Source organism: Leiobunum rupestre, chromosome 4 (assembly GCF_980474605.1).
Source record: "Leiobunum rupestre chromosome 4, qqLeiRupe1.1.hap1, whole genome shotgun sequence".
NCBI lineage: Eukaryota > Metazoa > Arthropoda > Arachnida > Opiliones > Sclerosomatidae > Leiobunum > Leiobunum rupestre.
In genome coordinates this window covers 39,819,572-39,838,397 of record NC_143387.1, presented here as the reverse complement: position 1 = coordinate 39,838,397, position 18,826 = coordinate 39,819,572, and the positions used below count along the sequence as shown (strand labels likewise).

The window sequence follows — 18,826 nt, the reverse complement described above, 5'->3', positions numbered from 1 at the left end:
GAGGTGCACCCCAACGGAGTACGAGATTGCGTAATTTTTCGCAACACACGTCGGCAGTGATTCGCCTGACGGGAATAAGTTCAACATATTTAGTGAAGTAATCGACAAAGACAATTAAAAATCGATTTTGTGTAAGACTAAGGGGTAGAGGGCCCATGATATCGACACCAATCATGTCGAAGGGTTCTACAGGGTTGGTGGATTGCATGAGGCCAGGCACACGCCTGTTTCGCGCTTTATGCTGTTGGCAGAGTAAACAACATCGTACGTACTTTTGTACATCGGAACGCAGGGTGGGCCAAAAGTAGCGGTGCCGCACCTTTAATATGGTCTTATCGCGACCTCTATGGGCGGACATGGGATGATCGTGTAATAGACGAATAGCGTCTCGGCGAAAACATTCAGGTAAATAGATCTTTTGGGGTTGGTTTCCCCAACTTTTGCGATAAAGAATATTATTAACTATAACAAATTTAGAGAGGGTCGGAGGGTCGTTTACGTTTAATTTATCGATTAGAATGGAACATTCGGGATCGTGTTGTTGAGCGTCACTCACGTCCGCCAACGTGAAAACGTAAAACATGGAGTGAGGGGCTGGAGGTAACACCACCCGATCGTCCCCTTTGTGAGGCGAATTCGAACGAAGTTCCATAGCGGCTAGGGATATGGGAAGTCTAGATAAAGCATCGGCTACTACGTTTTCGACCCCCTTTCGATAAACTATCTGGAAACTGAATGACTGAAGAAACATTGCCCAACGGACTAAACGAGCATTAGGGTCCTTAACATTAAAAAGCCATTGTAAAGATTTATGATCAGTGATCACGAGAAATGGCTTGGACTCAAGATACGGTCGAAACCTCTTGATTGCCCAATGAATCGCCAGACATTCCTTTTCCATAGTGGTATACTTGCGTTCCGCGTCATTTAACAGTCGACTTGCGTATGCTAACGGTATTTCAACGCCGTCTTGTTTTTGGGATAACATAGCTCCTAGCCCTAGATCACTAGCATCGGTTGTTACGATGCACGGACTCGTCGATTTATACGTTGCTAAAGGGCCGGCTTTATTAAGGGACTCCTTCAGGAGGTCGAACGAGCGTTGTTGCTCCGGCCCCCAACTGAAGGTGACGTCCTTTCGTTTGAGCCGATGAAGGGGTTCGGCTATCATCGAAAAGCTAGGGATAAACCGCGAGTGCCATCCCATTAGGCCTAAAAATCGTTGCAGGTCTTTGAGGTTTCGCGGTCGTGGGAATTTTTCTATTGCAGTAAACCGCGACTTATCAACATGGATACCAGTTTCATTTACTATATGTCCTAGTATTTTTGCTTCGGCTTGGGCAAACTGACATTTCTCCGCTTTTATTGTAAGACCAGCATTCCGTAATTGGGATAAGGCGTACTCTACTGCTCGTAAATGATCTTCCCAAGTCTCAGAGACGATCAGGATATCGTCGAGATATACACATAAATCAAATTCCATCCCATCGCGAAATAATTCGTCAACCAGACGTTGGAATGTACTAGGGGCGTTACAAAGCCCGAAGGGTAAAACGTTAAATTCATACTTTCCTGAACTAGTAACGAATGCGGTCTTTGCAATGCTATTCGGGTGCATTTCAATTTGCCAGTAGCCGGAACGTAGATCTAACGCTGTAATAAATTTTGCTTTTTTCATACGGGTTAACATCTCTTCGATGTGCGGAAGGGGATATGGATCCTTGACTGTGATTTTATTGAGCATTCGATAATCAATGCAGAACCGAATCTTATTCCCTCTATTTTCCTGATAAACCAAGACTACGGGACTTGCCCACGGACTAGTCGAAGGTTTAATTACTTTGTCACGCAACATCTCGCGGATATGCTCTTCTATAACTCTTTTTTTATCGTCACTAACTCTATAAGGACGACTGTGAACCGGCCGCTCGTCATTCGTGTTAATTTCGTGATAGACTAAATTCGTACGGCCTTCTTTATTACTGAATACTTCAGGGTAATTAAAGAACAAGGCCCGAATTTCTTTAGCCTTAGCCGTTGGAAGCTTAGAATTAAGAACAGCTTGTTCGATATTCGCAATCATAGTTGGAGTAGGCCTATTAAGAACGTCTTCTTTTACAAAAGGAACAATTAAATTACCTAATTGACAAGTCTTATCTCCGAAGTTAAGGACAGTGGACGTATGTCGCATAAAATCTTGACCCAAAATAAAATCACATAACAGTGTCGGAACAATGTGAAACTCTTGTTCAAATGTCACGCCATTAATTTCAAAAGCAATTAATTCGGACCCCTTCGTAAAAGTGTAGCGACCGTCGCCCAATACTATACATTCAATTTCGTCAGTTGGTTGCAAATTAGAATCTCGGTCGTCCTGCCCATGAAGTTTTCTAAATTGGGTTAGACTCATGAACGAGACATCTGCTCCAGAGTCCAACCGAACCGCAAAAACTCCATGAGGGAAACGGACATTAATCGCTACGGGTGGTTTGCCTTTTCGTTGCAAGGTTCCTAATGACTTTGGGAACCTTCGGTATTTGTATACTGTCTGGACCCTGTTGTTCCCGCGGCAGGGCCCGTTCCTTCGTTTCCCGAACGAGGTGAAGGGCAATCCCTTGAAAAATGTCCGATTCCTTGACAATTATAACATTTATTTCGTACTTGGGAACGCGGTCCTTGAGTCGTTACTCGGAATGCATTTGCAATGTTTACGTTGCGTTGTGGATTATTACGGCTCTCTCTTGGGAGATTAGGCCTAAAATTATTATTATTAGGTCTAATGGATGAGAACCCTTGTCGATTAAGTCTATTAGTATTTAATTCGGGTCTATAATCGTGACCACGAGTTCCTGAACTAAAATTCGTTGAGGAATAGCGAGAATTATTATGCGAACGCGGAAAGTCAAAAGAGCTTTCTTGCGACTGATTCGGATTCGCTGATTTATTCGTGCGCGATTGGGTTTTTATGTCCCTAAAGGTTTGTTCTAACGATTCGCAGCGGGTTCGAAGGGCAGCGAGATTATTTGTAGGAAATGCAAGGAGGTGGGCTCGCATTTCTGGTTTAACGTTTTGCCGTATTATAGCGACAAGTTCATTATCGGGTTCAGGATTCATCAACCCGTTATTTAATTGAAAAACACGCGTAATAAAATCTGTTACGGGTTCTCCGTCCTTTTGACTAGCTTGGCGTAAGTCATTCAATCGTTTACGTTCCGTCTCGGCAGGCATATAATGCGCACGGATAGAGTAAATAAAATCGGCGAGCGTGGTTTGATCATGTACTGGGTAAATAATTTGTCGGTACCACGCGAGTGCGCCCCCTTTTAACATTAAGGGCATATAGTTAAGAATGGTATTATCGTCAACATTATAAACACGACGAAAATCATCGACGGCTGTTAAAAATTCTCTTAAATTTTCATGGGGTTTCCCACTAAACGTTAATTCTTTAGGAGGGCGGGGGGGTGGTCGCGCGGCGGCGAATGCCTGTGCCATCATGGCGGCGAAAATCTGAGGGTTAAATTCAGCCATGATGCCCGAAAAGTAGGCCTAACTCGCCTACGGCGTTCCTCCCCACAGAAACCGATCCGATTAATTAACCACAATCGAAGCACCTTCGTACTTCAGTAACCACCAAGATTCTTGTAAACTACAAGGACAATCCTGGTCACGGCACCAGTATAACAGACGGGGCTCCCAATTGCTTTTAATTTTATCTATTTCAAGGCGAGCACCGTCGTTACAATATGCTCGACTGGGAATCAGCCTATCGGTTTCCGTAGAAGGAATTAAACACCAATTTGTTTAGCATAAAACAATGTTTTAATTACCGTTGGTAATTTGAAATAAAATAATACAATAACAATAGGAATACACTGGCTTGAAATTATAATTAAAGATAAGGAAGAAAAACTCTTACAAGGAACTCCATTTTACTTGCTCCGTTACTTTCACTAGCCCAATCAATCTTCAGCATTAACCGGTCACTAGCTCTTCGAAAAACCTTCAAAAAGAAAAACGTCTTCTCTCGCACGTGGATCTTTCGCGTTCTAAAATCATAAGAAACTCGTCCGTCAACGAATGACGGTGGCGCCATCGTCCTTCGTCTTCGTGCAACAGATGGCGGGACTTTCAATTTTAAAGTACCTCTTGTCTGCTCCATCTGTTGCAGTTCAATAAATTACAAGTTTTCTTAATTTTGGGCTATTTCTAGCTGTGCTGCCTTTTTATGGCCGCAACCCCACTTTGCCCTTGGTCTTGCGATATACGCTCCATTTTATTTTCACGCCCGACAATACTTGGTAGGGTATGCCTAGGTACTGTCCTCTAAGTTGCGTTATAGAAGGCCCATCGTTTTTTTTAGTATGGGGCTGGGGTGGCGCCGCGCGCCCCCAGCTCGAGAGCGTAGTGAACGTGCGGCGCCGTCAGGCGCCAATACTTATACGAACACACGACGAAAATAATAACAAAAATCGTGAAAAGGCCCAAGCACTTGCGCCCATAAAAAGGCAGCACAGCTAGAAATAGCCCAAAATTCCCAAAATTAAGAAAACTTGTAATTTATTGAACAAACAACCGGAATACCACATGGAATTTTTTTCTTCAAACTACCGGCGTTCCAATTGGAAATACTTTGTTTTAACAAACTACCGGAATACCAAGGGCTGAAAAACACGTGGTGTCGTCGAACACAAGACGAAAATAATAGCCACAAAAAAATGTAAAATACCCAAAGAGGTTCAATTTTTTAAATTAATTTAAAAAATTAAATAATCATTTGCGGCCAAACTAAAAAATACCCACGCTATCTACGTGAAAAACTATCGTATCCGCCTAAAATAATTTAAAAAACAAGATAAAAAACGTGAAAATACCCAAAAAAATTAAATTTTTTAATTAAATTAAAAAATTAAAAATCATTTGCGGCCAAAATAAAAAATACCCACGCTATCTACGTGACAAACTCTATCGTATCCGCCTAAAATAATTAAAAAACAAGATGAGGTTGCTGTACCCTACTTTTGCCTTATTTTAGACTAAAAATTTTTAAACATTCTCCCCTAAACTATCAGTCTTCACTTTTATGCCGTCCTAAACATTTTTATGAACCACATTGAAGCTTCTGGACAACAGTGCTGCAAAATTTGAATATTTATTCACTAGGATGGCTCTTTTTATTGTATCTTAATGGAAAATAGTTAAAAGAAAGCCTATTAAAAGGCAACTCAATACCTGATGTAGGGGCGATCAATGGTCATATCTTATAGATAAACACTGAGTTTGTGCTTTTACCAGAGGGGAAGCAGAAATGTTTAAAGTGGGAAGGGTATAGGAGCATGCTCAGATATCGTTTTTATCCATACAATACACAATCTACATTCCATTGCCTTTTAATGAATGTGTTTACTCTTTGCTGAGGGGATGAGTAGAGCATGAAAAAGAAATATTCAAACAAGTTGAGGCCTATTGGTTAGAAACTATTAAACACAATTTTTAAAATTTTTAAGGTGTTGCAGTACTATGTGTCAATTTTAAGAGTAGGATTCAAATAAAACTTAGTTATATTTTCACATATTATAATTATTTTATTAAACCTAGACTTAGTTACGGGATCGACATGTTTCAACCCATTTGATGATGACCCGTCAAATGGGTCGAAAATATATACTTTTATTAGTTAAAACATGCGATAATAATTTATGACCTAGTCTGAGTGACAACTACATAATTCCTGATGGTCTTTATTTTTAGATAATCGTTCTACCTGTAGTGCCCCTGGTGGATTAATTTAACATAACCAGATTATAATAACTAGGTTTTATTGTAATCCTATACTCTTTTATTACACACAATTGTTGCAGTTTACTAGAATTATGTTGAAAAATTAGTAATTGAATTACGCAATTTATATTTTCAAATAGTGTAATAGTGGAACAGCTTTAGAATCTTTAGTGAAAGGTTTACCAGAAACACTGTTAAGACAGTATGAATACGAGGACCCTTTAGTCAAAGGAGGAAGACACCTCATGCACAGTGATTTCTTTAAGGTAGTTACCAATCTTTTATTTTTTATGTAAAAGTTTTCGTTTTTAACAATAGAATTAAACTGATTATTGGTTGTGTAATAATTTTAAATGTATATGTTTGGTTTTTAAAAGGTGTTAGTTGCCTTAGCATCAGACCTTTGTTTGGATTCACTTCCATGCTGCAGTTTTGACAATCACAGATGGCAATGGTTTCGTCGTTATGTTGTGGCTTCACGAGTCAGCTCTGCTTTAATAAATCGAACCCCATTACCTCCACCATTTGGTGAAGAAGTACGCAGGAAAATAAGAGAAATGATATCAGATGAAGAATCAATATCAACTGAACATGAAGATCATAACTTATTCTCACAAGAACATGATGAACAACTAATTCTTTGGGTTAATCGAAAACCCGAAGACTGGACTGTATCTTGGGGTGGAAGTGGAACAATATTTGGATGGGGTCACAATCATAGGGGTCAGTTAGGTGGTGTAGAAGGTGCCAAAGTGAAGCTTCCTACACCTTGTGAATCATTGACTGCATTAAGGCCAGTGCAGATTGTTGGAGGAGAACAAACGTTATTTGCTGTTACTGGTGATGGAAAAGTAAGTTGGAAAATGTTAGATCTTAGTAGAGAGACCTTCTCTTCTTCACTCCCTTTAGAAAAAAATTTAATTCAAATTCAGGTTATTAATGTCACTTGACTTTATGTTGTTACAAAGGTTTATGCTACAGGCTATGGTGCTGGTGGACGGTTGGGTATTGGCGGAACAGAGTCAGTTGCCACTCCTACGCTACTAGAAAGCATACAACATGTGTTTATTAAAAAAGTGGCAGTGAATTCAGGAGGAAAACACTGTCTTGCTCTGTCAGCAGATAGGGAAGTTTTTTCTTGGGGTGAAGGTGACGAAGGAAAACTTGGACATAACAATAAGAGGTAATAATGATGCTCAATAAATTGTAAATAAAAGTTATTTTGTACCTTTCATACATTTTAATTGAATAGATCAAAGATAGGCTTAATAATTTTATATGGTTCCTATTCCTGAAAGCTGGTGATTCCGAGATTATCTTCCCTTATCCTAATTGTCTCCTCCCCTTCAGCAGTATCCTTACCTCATTCTCAAATAATTTGGAATGAGAGCACGTATGCAAGAGAAGAGATATTCCACAAAAAAGTCCATAGTAAAAATGTGGTGATTACTGTTTGCGGTTTATTTGAATTGGCACCCGTATTCCTCTTATGTTCCAGCCCGGGGTAAAAGTGTTACCGATGGAACTTGGGCGCGGGAAAAGGACTATTCTGTGTCCTTTAATAAATATAAGAATGTATGTGTGACAACTCCTCAGATAAAGGAAAAATAGATAATAAATATGTTTCATATACAAATCTCATCAATTAAGTGAATCCTAACAATTACAGTGTTCCTTCTAGGGTGAATATAGTATCAGATGGGTTATTTTGGGGTTTTCAGAGACAATGGGTTTCTTATGACCATTTGGTCTTTTCAATAAGTGTTGTTCAAAAAGGAAAATACATAGTAACTGAAATTATTATTTTGGAGTTGTTTTCTTCAAGCTGTGGGGGGAAGCATTTAATATAGCCAGTATTTTGGTTCTGGGGGGTGGGGGGAGGAAAACATTAAAAAAAAAGATTTGTATTTATGACCATACATTTAGGGGGCAGATGTCCCTATGACTCCACCCAGCTATGCCACTGGGGTGATGAACTTACCTATAGTGTGTGTCATTGATTATTTCGGTTTTTGTTTTCTGGAGGACTATAACATACCAATTCCTATATTGTCAAAGATTGATTATTTAATTAAACAGCTATACCTATTTCAAATTTTAATCAAATAAAATTTAATAATATATTTATTTCTGAAATTGAAATAGTTCCTGTGAAAGGCCAAGAGTTATTGAATATTTGCGTGGTAAAGAGGTAGTTGATATTGCTTGTGGGGGAGCCCATAGTGCTTGTATCACTGCTACAGGAGAGCTGTACACTTGGGGGAAAGGACGATATGGAAGACTTGGACATGGAGACAGTGAAGACCAGCCTAAACCCAAAAAAGTAAGTTTTATTATCTTTCATTTTATTTATTTGCTCTCTTAATAATGCTAAGCACCAAACCAGGCTTAACAAATGCAATGGTTTAGAGCTATATATGCAGGAATTCATCATTCTTGGAATGATACCCTGCCAATACCCCTACAGAATTTTGTTATGAAACTTAGTTGGCGGTGACTAAATGACTGTTAAGATATGGATTTGAGCCAGAAATAATGGGCAACATGAGCCAAAGTTTTTGAAAAATTTAAAGTTATTCACAAAATTTATCTAGTCCCTTGTTAGTGCAAGTATGTAGGTAAAAAAAAATCAAATAATCCGTACGTAAGCTATTTATTTTAAAGGGACTTTCAAGGGAGGTGTGATGGGTTGGAAGTCGATTCTAAAAACGTCACTGAAACGTTATCAGATTGTAAATTTGTAAATGCAACGAACAGCGACTGAATGACGTATTTTAAATGGACTGCAACCACAACACAACTCTCCCATGAAAGTCCCCTTAGACGAGGCTTAGGACTATCATTCTCAAAGAGTCCAAATAGATGAGAAAGGAAGAGTGTGTAGCTCTTGTATTATGCCACACACCATGGCTGTAAACCTGTTGTTAAAGCCCTGCCCACAACATTCCTAAGTATACAGGATAATCATTTCAAATAGCGTTATGGTTTCTTGGTTTATGTGATAATCACTCCATAATAGTAACTGAATATAAATAAGCATTTCTCTTCTAATATAGGTTGAAGCTTTAGCAGCTCACTGTGTAATTGATATAGCTTGTGGAAGCGGCGATGCTCAGACTTTGTGCATAACTGATGATGATAACGTTTGGTCATGGGGTGATGGTGATTATGGAAAGTTAGGAAGGGGTGGGAGTGATGGCTGCAAGATTCCACTTAAAGTGGATTCTCTACAAGGGATGGGTGTTATGAAAGTTGAATGTGGATCACAGTTTTCAGTAGCTCTCACAAGATCTGGAAGTGTATATACTTGGTAAGGTGATAATCATTTGAAGTAACCTAGATTAATTATTACTTTAAGAAGAGTTTTTCTTTTAGGGGAAAAGGTGATTATCATCGATTAGGTCATGGTCTAGATGATCATGTTAGGAGACCCAGAAAGGTTTCTGCTCTGCAAGGAAAAAGAGTTACGTGCATTGCTGTTGGGTCTCTTCATTGCATTGCATGTACTGATAAAGGTTTGTTTCCCTTTTTCTGTTTCTTCCCAGTACAATTATTCTTGAAAATGTATTTAGCTAGTTTTAAGAATTTTTGTGAATTTTTTTCTTAAATACTTTTGTCTTGAAAGTTTTATATTTCCATGTTACTTCACCATTTGAAAATAGTAAATTTTTTTTATTCAATTAATTTATTATTTCAAGGGGAAGTTTTTACTTGGGGTGATAATGATGAAGGGCAACTTGGCGATGGTTCTACGAGTGCAATCCTTCGTCCAAGATTAGTTACAGCATTGCAAGGCAAGAAAATCAACAGGGTTGCATGCGGTTCTGCTCATTCAATCGCGTGGTCTACTTGCAAGCCAAGTAATACTGGAAGAATGCCGTGTACTGTACCTTTGGAGTATGACCATCTACGAGACATACCAATCCCAGTCTTAAGAAACAGATTTGCACTGTTGTTTCATTTTTCCGAACTATTTTGTCCGTGCATACCAATGTTTGATTTAGCACAACCACATATGAAAGACGGGAGCAATGGAGATCAAATTGCTTTGGCAAGTGGTGTTGATAAATTGCGAGGCCTTCTCGTATCATCAGGAAAAGTAAGTAAAACTTCTACAAGTAATCGTTTCTTTTGTAACTGATGGCTCTCTACCAGCTTACCCAAATTGGTATAGTTTAGAAGTATCATAAACAGTGGGGATTTTACAAAATTTAGACTGTTATGTCAACCTCTGTGTCAGGTTTTACATAGGTGGGAACACATTGATAAATTTGTCACAAGCCAACTTGGTTAAAAAAAATTCTTTATTTGAATACATGGATCATTTTTAATTTTGGGTTTATATTTCAATTTAGGAAAGCACCTTTAGAAAAGTTGTTCAAGCCACTATGCTTAGGGACCGACAACATGGACCAGTAATAGAATTAAATCGGATACAGGTATGTACAAAATTAGACCAACATTTTAATTCTTTCTACAGAATCCTAGCTTATTAGGTTGTTGTCACATACCAAAATAATTTCTAGAAAAACTATAGAAAAAAATGAAAATGATTTATGGATTCCCTTACCAAAATTATGTTTCAAAAATAAAACCTTAAAAAAGACTTATTCAAAGGCCATAATAAATCCCGAATAAAGAGAGAAAGAAGTGGCGAGTTTCCGGTTATGCTACTTCCCATTACGCAATCACTTTACAACAGACTATTACTAACCAAAAACTTTCAGTGTCATACTTAAGTAATGTTACTTATGATATAAGTAAGCTGTTTGCGAATTAAAACCTGTGATATAATAAAAATAAAGTTTAAAATCTTTATTACTTTTAAGTAATCGTCACCGCGGCTCGTCATGCAGTCTAGTTACATAAACCCATTGTTAGGCCTTATAGCCCCTTAACTATTTTTTTGGTTTTTAAATATAATAAAACACCAACAATAACATTTTACAGAACTAACCGTGAGAGTGACATGCATTTTTTTCCCTTCGCAAACAGCTTACTTATATTATGTGTAGGGTAATTTAAATATTGTTCCTAATTAATGGACAATGTGTTTGATAAAATGCTGTAATCGTTTCTCTTTATGGTAAAATTACTCTTAAGTTAGTGGGCTATTTTTTAGGATAGTGTGATAAGAGATACATTTCTTCTCTTGGGTTTTTTTTGCTTGGGTGATTTAAATATTGTTCTAAGCGCTCCTTTTCGTAAATATTCTTCTTAGGTTGCTGTAATGCGCTTATTAAGTTATTGTACAGGGATTTTATAAATTGGTTTTAAATTTAACATTAACATGTCAGATGTACTGAACACATCAGGAGGATTGTGTGTACTCAAATGTCCGTCGTGACATCTTGTATTATAAAATAAGTATAGTTTTAAAATATTTCTTTTAAGTGTTAAACTTGAGTTTTTTAACAAAGTTTTCTTATAAAAGTAATGTAATGAAAATGTTCACTGTACCTACCAGGAATAAAACCCATAAGCATGCTATCTACAAACCATACGTAAAATGCATATACATTGGTCGCAGGTGAGGGGGCAAAAATAAGTTCCACCTTTTTCTTTTTAAGAAAGTACCAAGGGTAATGTTGGAGTTGAATATTGGAGAATGAAATTCATGATGTAATATTTGGGGAAGCCAATATTCGATATCTAAGTATAGTAAATATTGTCACTTTAATTTATAGGTTAAGCGCTCGCGTTCCAAAGGTGGCTATGCTGGTCCTGATGGTACAAAATCAGTTTTTGGCCAGCTAGTCAACAAAATGTCTTTACTTATGAATGAAAACTTGTTGTTACCACATCGAGTTTGGAAAGTGAAATTTATGGGTAAGTCTTGCAATTATAATAAAAATAACCTAAATTGGTTTCCAAGCTGGTCTGTTTAAATTATACATAGAAGGGTCATGCCAAGTACACTTACCTTTAACCTTGGCATAGTGTGTGTACCAATATTATTATTAGTTAAAATTATTAAATTAAAAGGCAAATTAAGCCAGTGAAGACACTTAACCTTTAAAGACTATATTGTGTTAAATATTTATTATCTCAAAATAACTCTGAAGTTAAGTTACTAAATGAATGTTAGTTTAAAGTAAAATATTTTAAAGCTTAAAATATTTATGAAAAATATGTTTTTGGTTAAAGTAATAATCTAAGGGATAAGATGTAGTAATATTATTATTAGTTAAAATTATTACCACTAGGGTTCGCCACCTATTGTAAAATATGATAGGCAAGACTTCTAGGACTGCCTGGCAGTTGGTTTTATGACAGCCATTAAAGTTACACTCGTTTAAAACCGTCTCATTATATTTGACTATTTAAGTATTAGATTAAGCACTAATAACGAGTATAATAGTTAATTTATGTTCAAAGAACAATCATAAATGATACAGTGTGAGTGCCACCCACTCTACCATTTGTATTATAAATAAAAACTGCTACGTTTAAAGAAGTTTATTAATACTTAATATATTCTAAAGTCGATCCCTTTTTTTCAATAGGAGAAAGTGTTGATGACTGTGGAGGGGGTTATTCTGAGTCTATTGCTGAAATGTGTGATGAGCTTCAAAATGGCTCTTTACCATTACTCATTTTAACACCAAATGGCCGTGATGAAGCTGGAACTAACAGGGACTGTTTTCTCCTAAATCCAACGGCAAAAAGCTCGTTGCATATGAATATGTTAAAATTTTTAGGTATAAATTCATTCTATTAATTTTTACATTAAAATATCTCAATATCAGACTTCTGGCATGTAGAAGATCCACAAATTATGAATCTTTACCAAATTGAGACACAAATTGGGTGTGCCATCCCATAGCTTGACCGCAATTGAGCCTTGAGATAATGCAAGGAATAATGTGGGCAATTAGGATGGTGGATTTTCTACATGGCCAAAGCTTTGGGAGTAGTTAAACCTTGAATGCAGTACAATATATTGCTTTAATGTGGTGTGCAGATGCTCACTTCGAATCTCCATATCTCTCTATTTTAGATATCATTTCATTCTACTAAAAATTAACTTCTTTCTTGTTAGGTATATTAATGGGAGTTGCTGTTCGAACTGGTAGCCCTTTGAGTTTGAATCTTGCTGAGCCAGTATGGAAGCAGTTATCTGGAATGTCTTTAACACCATCTGATCTAACTGAAGTTGATAGAGATTACATTCCAAGTAAGTGATATCCTTATATATAATTCTCTTTCAATTACTAATTTCAGTGAATATGTGTTTTGTACATAGGTTTGATGTGTATTAGAGATATGGAACCAGAAGCTTTCCAGAGATTAGATATGCCTTTTTCAGTACATAGTGCTGCAGGAATTGAAGTTTCATTGAGCACGAAATATCAGCATATTACTTATGAAAATCGATCCCAGTACATACATTTGGCCCTGAATTACAGGTTTGTGTTTAATTAAAGCAGCTTTTCTACCTTCAACAGGCCAAAATTATTGGCTTCTCCAGGCCATTTAGTTCAGAACAAATAGAATAAAAGATATTTTTCAAGATGGCGTCCAAGTTTAACCTAATTGCTGTCAAATAATTCATAAGTGTAGTTTTGTTGCATTTGCTAAACTTAAATTTATAATTTGTTATCAATTTTAGACTTCATGAATTTGATGAACAAGTTAATGCAGTTAGGGAAGGAATATCTAAAGTTATACCAGTACCATTATTATCACTTTTTACCGGATATGAATTAGAAACAATGGTAAAATAATTTGTTTTTGATTAAAAATGTTTTAAACTAAATTGATTATTTTATTTTAGGTTTGTGGTAGTCCAGATATTCCTATTCATTTGCTAAAAGCTGTAGCTACGTACAAAGGTGTTGAAGCAGATTCATCTTTAGTTCATTGGTTTTGGGAAGTGATGGAAGAATTTACAAATACAGAAAGATCTCTTTTCCTGCGTTTTGTATGGGGTAGAACTAGATTACCCAGAACAATAGCTGATTTTCGTGGAAGAGATTTTGTCTTACAGGTATGTTATTAAGCATTTCTAATTTTTGTCCGAAGAAGTTGCAACTGAGTTTAGGTCTGCTGGATGAGTAAATACTTGATATAACATCAGTGGCAATGATAGAAAAAGAGTGGCATTTATTTTAACACCTACTGTTTGTACCAAAAATTTATTGCATATCCAAGAAATTCTATTCATAATATAAAATAAAACTGTCTTTGTTTTAGGTCTTGGATAAGTACAATCCCCCTGATCATTTTCTTCCTGAAAGCTACACTTGTTTCTTTTTGTTAAAAATGCCGAGGTATTCGTGTAAAGCAGTGTTGTGTGATAAACTGAAATATGCAATTCACTTCTGTAAATCCATTGATACCGATGATTATGCCCGCGTCGCACTGAATGAAGGTGAAACAAGCATGGACATTAACTCATCAGGAAATACAGATAGTGACGATGACGTTGACAGTTTAGGATCTGAAGAGCATCGTATTTATTTAAACAATGTAAATTGAACTCAGTCTAATAATGTGTCATGACTCCATTCCATAGCACTATTATTTAAATCTTTACCCTGATACAAGTTATTTATTCTTAACCATTTTTCTTAAAAAAATTATTCTTGAACATAAGATTTTATTTAAAATTATTAACATGTTCACTTAGGCTAGTTAACATGTACTTTTATTTGATTTGCTATAAGCCAGAAAATTAAATACTTTGTTAAAATGTAATTAATTTTCAAAGTCAATACAGCTTTGTGTTTATTACAAAACCATGAAATTAGGAAGTGTTTGTATTTACTACAAATCCACACAGCACAAGCATCCAAATCAAATTAATATTCTTAAGTGTTATTTTTCTTGTCTATTGTCAGTCAAAAGCAATTGCTACTGAGATTTTCAGTGTTTTGATTAATTTAGGTTAGGTAAAGGTTTCATCATTTGTCTTTTACTCGAAAAATTACTTAGGGTTGTGACAGGATTTTTGACCAATGAAAATTGGGGACTGTTGCTAAATCTAGTCACATGCATTTCCTTTAGTTAAACAAAAAGATATGCTGCTTACGTTGATAATTTTTTTAGCATAAAAGACTAAAATTATCCCACACGCATAATTCCTTGTTATTATTATTATTATTATTATTAATGAAGGGTTGAAGGGCTAAGGACATGCCCGTTCACGCACGTCGACCAGAGGTCCATTGTGCAAACCCGAACCTTAAGACTTCAAAAGCCCAATATACGACACAAAACGGCATATTATAGAAATCAGAAGTTTCCAGCTGATGCATACCAAGATGCTCGAACCTTGGGGCCATGTTATAATCGCACCTGACAAGCCCTACAGATTGGATCATCATTGATTCCAATCAAGTAAAGATATCTGTTAAGTAGGCAGTGGCCTGTTAGTAGGCCGACGACCAACCTGATATTGGACTTGGAGAGCGAGAGCAACTTTTTCGCTCTCTGTCTAGAGGGGCCTGAGATAAACTCTTTAGTCTGTCTTTGGCCATCCATCTCAAGCCAAAGCTTGAGTTGACGGTTACTAAAAGGATTTGAGATAAGGCCGCACACTATGCTAGAAAGGATAGGAACGGCAGGTTCAGGACCAAAGAACCCAGCCTCTGCCCCCTTAATGGCCAAGACATCGGCCTTCTCATAATAATAATAATAATAATAATAATAATCAGCTAGGCTAATACCCAAGGCACCACCCTAGGCCTAAGTCATGGAGCGACTTTTAAAGCTTTTAATTCAGGTGGCCGGGTTACAATGCGTAGGAGGGTGGTAGAACCCACGATGGCCAGGAACCCAATAGAGCTGAACTTTATTGTTGTTGCCTATAGTTCCGAGACGAGATTCCAACAGCTATTGAGCAGTTTAGAAGAAATCTTAAACTGATTGAGAGCCTTGAGGGCCACTTGACTAGTAAGACAATTAGGCAAAACATTCCTGAACCTGCGTAAGAATGAGTTTTAGACCCATTGGTAACTGACTGGAGATTTCACGGTAAACCTTGGTGTGGCTACTGTCCTAAATATTAGCCCTCCACCAACCATTCTAGTTGAGCCTGTACTTATTTTATTTAGTGTTTACTTTCCAAGTCGTTTAGACTGGTCTGGCGACACTGTTTGGAACCAAGGGCGAAATTGTTTGGTTCACGGATGGCTCCAAGACTCACTCAGGGGTGGGTGCTGGAGTTTACTGTCACACTAAGAAGTTTGGCTTCTCTTAGAGCCTTGGCGTTTTTGCTACGGTTTTTCAGGCTGAGATTTGAGCCATCTGATTCTGTGTAGACTTCTGTCTTAAAAAGAAGTATCGGGGCAAGACTATTCAGATTTTCTCGGACAGTCAGGCTGCCCTTAAGGCTCTTAATCAATTTAGTATTACTTCTAAGCTTGTTCTTAGCTGTTTGGATCTCCTTTCGGAACTGGGCACCCAGTGGCGCCAATCGCTTTTTTTTCCAATGGGGGCCGAAGCTCACTAATAAACTTGGAATGGGGCTGCTGGCAACACTTTCTTGCTACGGATGCTTAAAAGAAAATGGCTTTTAACATCGGCGGTTTTACCAATGGGGGCTTCGGCCCCGCCGTCCCCATGGGATCGGCGCCACTGTGGGCACCCATAATAGGGTTCAACTATATTGGGTGCCTGGTCATAAGGGGCATCATGGCAATGAGATGGCCGACACTCTGGCCAAGGAGGGTGCGGAGGCTAGGTTCTTAGGTGCTGAACCTGCTATTCCAATACCCAATGGCCTGGTTCGCAGCCATGTGCATGGCGCTATGACTGAGAGGCAGGCCAAGGAATTTATTCCTAGGTCTTCTATGAATAGAGCAAAAGAGTTGCTTTCGCTCTCTAAGAGTAGTATAACGGTGTTTACGGGCCTACTTTTAGGTCACTGCCAGCTTAATAGACATCTGCATCTGATTGGTATCAGTGAGAGTCCTTTGTGCAGGGTATGCCTTGCAGAGAAGGAAACTTCCTCTCATGTCCTTTGTGTCTGTGATTCTTACGCGGCTCAAAGGTTTGAGTACCTTGGTATGTGCAAGTGTATGGGGGTTGTAGGGTCAAAAAATAGTATACCTTTTTAATTAGGATACAAAAATAACTCTTTTATTCCGTATTTAATTATATACAAAGCATAAATGGTTATCACTCGAAGTCGACCGCTCAAACTCCAGGTCAGGAATGAATCTCACAGGGCAAAGCGGCTCCTTCTTATAGCGGATTCTTCCCGCCAAAACCAGTCGTGTGGCGCCATCTGGGGAAATGGGTTTTCCATTCGGGTGCCAAGGTCCCCCCCCATTACAGTATGCATAGGTTGGAAACGAGCGATATTTCCAACATCCCGGCGAAGCATATCTTGCGCTTTGTTTCTAAGACTGGGCTTTTCCATGTTTAATTGGCTGGGGCTGCACAATGGACCTCTGGTCGAAGTGCTAGGTTGGGTCTAACCCAACCACCCAACTTTACTAATAATAATAATTTATTTATTTAATCAAATGAGTAAGGGCTACGAAGCTAGATGTTAGCTTATGAGTAGCCGTATAGGAGGCAATGGTATACAATGAGGATAAAATACTAGAGAATAATAGAAAAAAGAAGAAACGTTGCAAAATTGGACAGAACAATATCAATATACAATAGGGACAATACTGTTAAAGTATACAATATAAGGATAAAAATAAAAAAAGAAGAAATGTTACATGTTAAAAGAACCGAACCGGTTGGTTAAATGGTTACGTAAGAACCATGGATTAAATGACTTTACAAGTATAGTTCTCTCTAACACATTTTATTATATTACGAGTTGAAGATGTTTGTTTCAAACAAGGCTGCCAGATATTTTTGCCGTCCCCTCAATTTTACCCTCTTTACCGATACAAATACGGAATAAGATTTCTTGGCGAATTTAATATTTTTCCAACGGTTTGTTTTATTACATTTGAAATTGAAATATTCAATCGTGGTCAGTACCTCAGTGGCTCTAGAGCTTCCTGGTTAAATGTGGGAAATAATAAGTACCGTAAGCGACCTTTTTCATATTGTTTTTTAGCCATTTATGTATATCACCTAATTTTTCGTTAAATTTCTTATAGGCTTTCAAACTGTAAACAAGTTTTCAATAGATAGGCCTTGGCCTACAAAAATAATAATTTCATCAATCGCGAATTCGCGATTGCGGACCGACTGAATAACGTGGAAACTGAATAACGCGCATCCTGATTTACGTGGAAAAGTAAGTAAAACCTGAATAGCGTGGAAACTGAATAACATGGAAACTGAATAACGTGGAAACTGAACAACGTGGAAACTGAATAACGTGGAAACTGAATAACGTGGAAACTGAACAACGTGGAAACTGAACAACGTGGAAACTGAACAACGTGGAAACTGAACAACGTGGAAACTGAACAACGTGGAAACTGAACAGCGTGGAAACTGAATAGCGTGTAAATTGAATAACGTGGAAAAGTTTCCCCTTGTTGTTGCTAAATGTCGCCACTGACTGAATTTTAAAGGCGTCGTTTTCCATTTAAACAAGTTGAGCAAAATAGTACAAATAGTTTCACTTGCTGATTTATTTAGTGAAACATTTAATATTGCTTCTTCTCTTTTCTCGAAATTCTTTTTATTTGATAAATATATGGACTCCGTATGCATCAGGTTAGAATGGGGATATAGCCCCAGGGCGGTAATCGCTTAATGGTGGCTGTTGTTTCTATATTGCACCAAAAATAATTAGCATTTTGTATAAATAAAAGGGTGGCAGATTTTTAAATATATAATTTTAAATTAAAAATCAATAAATTATATAAAATATTCAAATGTTCTATAACTGGGACGAAAAGTTCAAGGTCGGTAGTTATAGCGTCGCGGCTGGACGGGAACGATTGGCGGCAGCTGTGGCTAGGCGGGAATGGCTGGCGGCAGTTGCGTCTAGACGGGAATGGCTGGCGGCAGCTGCGGCTAGGCGGGAATGGCTGGTGACAGATGCGGCTGGACGGGAATGGCTGGTGGCAGCTTCGGCTGGACGGGAACGGTCAGCGGCGGTTAGACGGGAATGGCCGCT

General features: G+C 37.7%; 1 protein-coding gene across 1 annotated transcript in view; it reads left to right on the top strand.

Annotated features, from left to right (window-relative positions):
* The window catches only part of HERC2 (E3 ubiquitin-protein ligase HERC2), a 120,555-nt gene extending 106,052 nt beyond the window's left edge, over nucleotides 1-14,503 (top strand). The window contains exons 65-79 of the mRNA XM_090171355.1: nucleotides 5,922-6,047; nucleotides 6,159-6,632; nucleotides 6,750-6,964; nucleotides 7,927-8,104; nucleotides 8,838-9,091; nucleotides 9,157-9,296; nucleotides 9,480-9,880; nucleotides 10,137-10,220; nucleotides 11,469-11,610; nucleotides 12,288-12,482; nucleotides 12,824-12,958; nucleotides 13,028-13,190; nucleotides 13,394-13,499; nucleotides 13,559-13,771; nucleotides 13,978-14,503. Coding sequence (XP_090027481.1) covers nucleotides 5,922-6,047; nucleotides 6,159-6,632; nucleotides 6,750-6,964; nucleotides 7,927-8,104; nucleotides 8,838-9,091; nucleotides 9,157-9,296; nucleotides 9,480-9,880; nucleotides 10,137-10,220; nucleotides 11,469-11,610; nucleotides 12,288-12,482; nucleotides 12,824-12,958; nucleotides 13,028-13,190; nucleotides 13,394-13,499; nucleotides 13,559-13,771; nucleotides 13,978-14,262 — 3,111 coding nt within the window. The 3' untranslated portion in view covers nucleotides 14,263-14,503. The remainder of the gene's footprint in view (nucleotides 1-5,921; nucleotides 6,048-6,158; nucleotides 6,633-6,749; nucleotides 6,965-7,926; nucleotides 8,105-8,837; nucleotides 9,092-9,156; nucleotides 9,297-9,479; nucleotides 9,881-10,136; nucleotides 10,221-11,468; nucleotides 11,611-12,287; nucleotides 12,483-12,823; nucleotides 12,959-13,027; nucleotides 13,191-13,393; nucleotides 13,500-13,558; nucleotides 13,772-13,977) is intronic.
* Nucleotides 14,504-18,826: the final 4,323 nt, after the last annotated feature.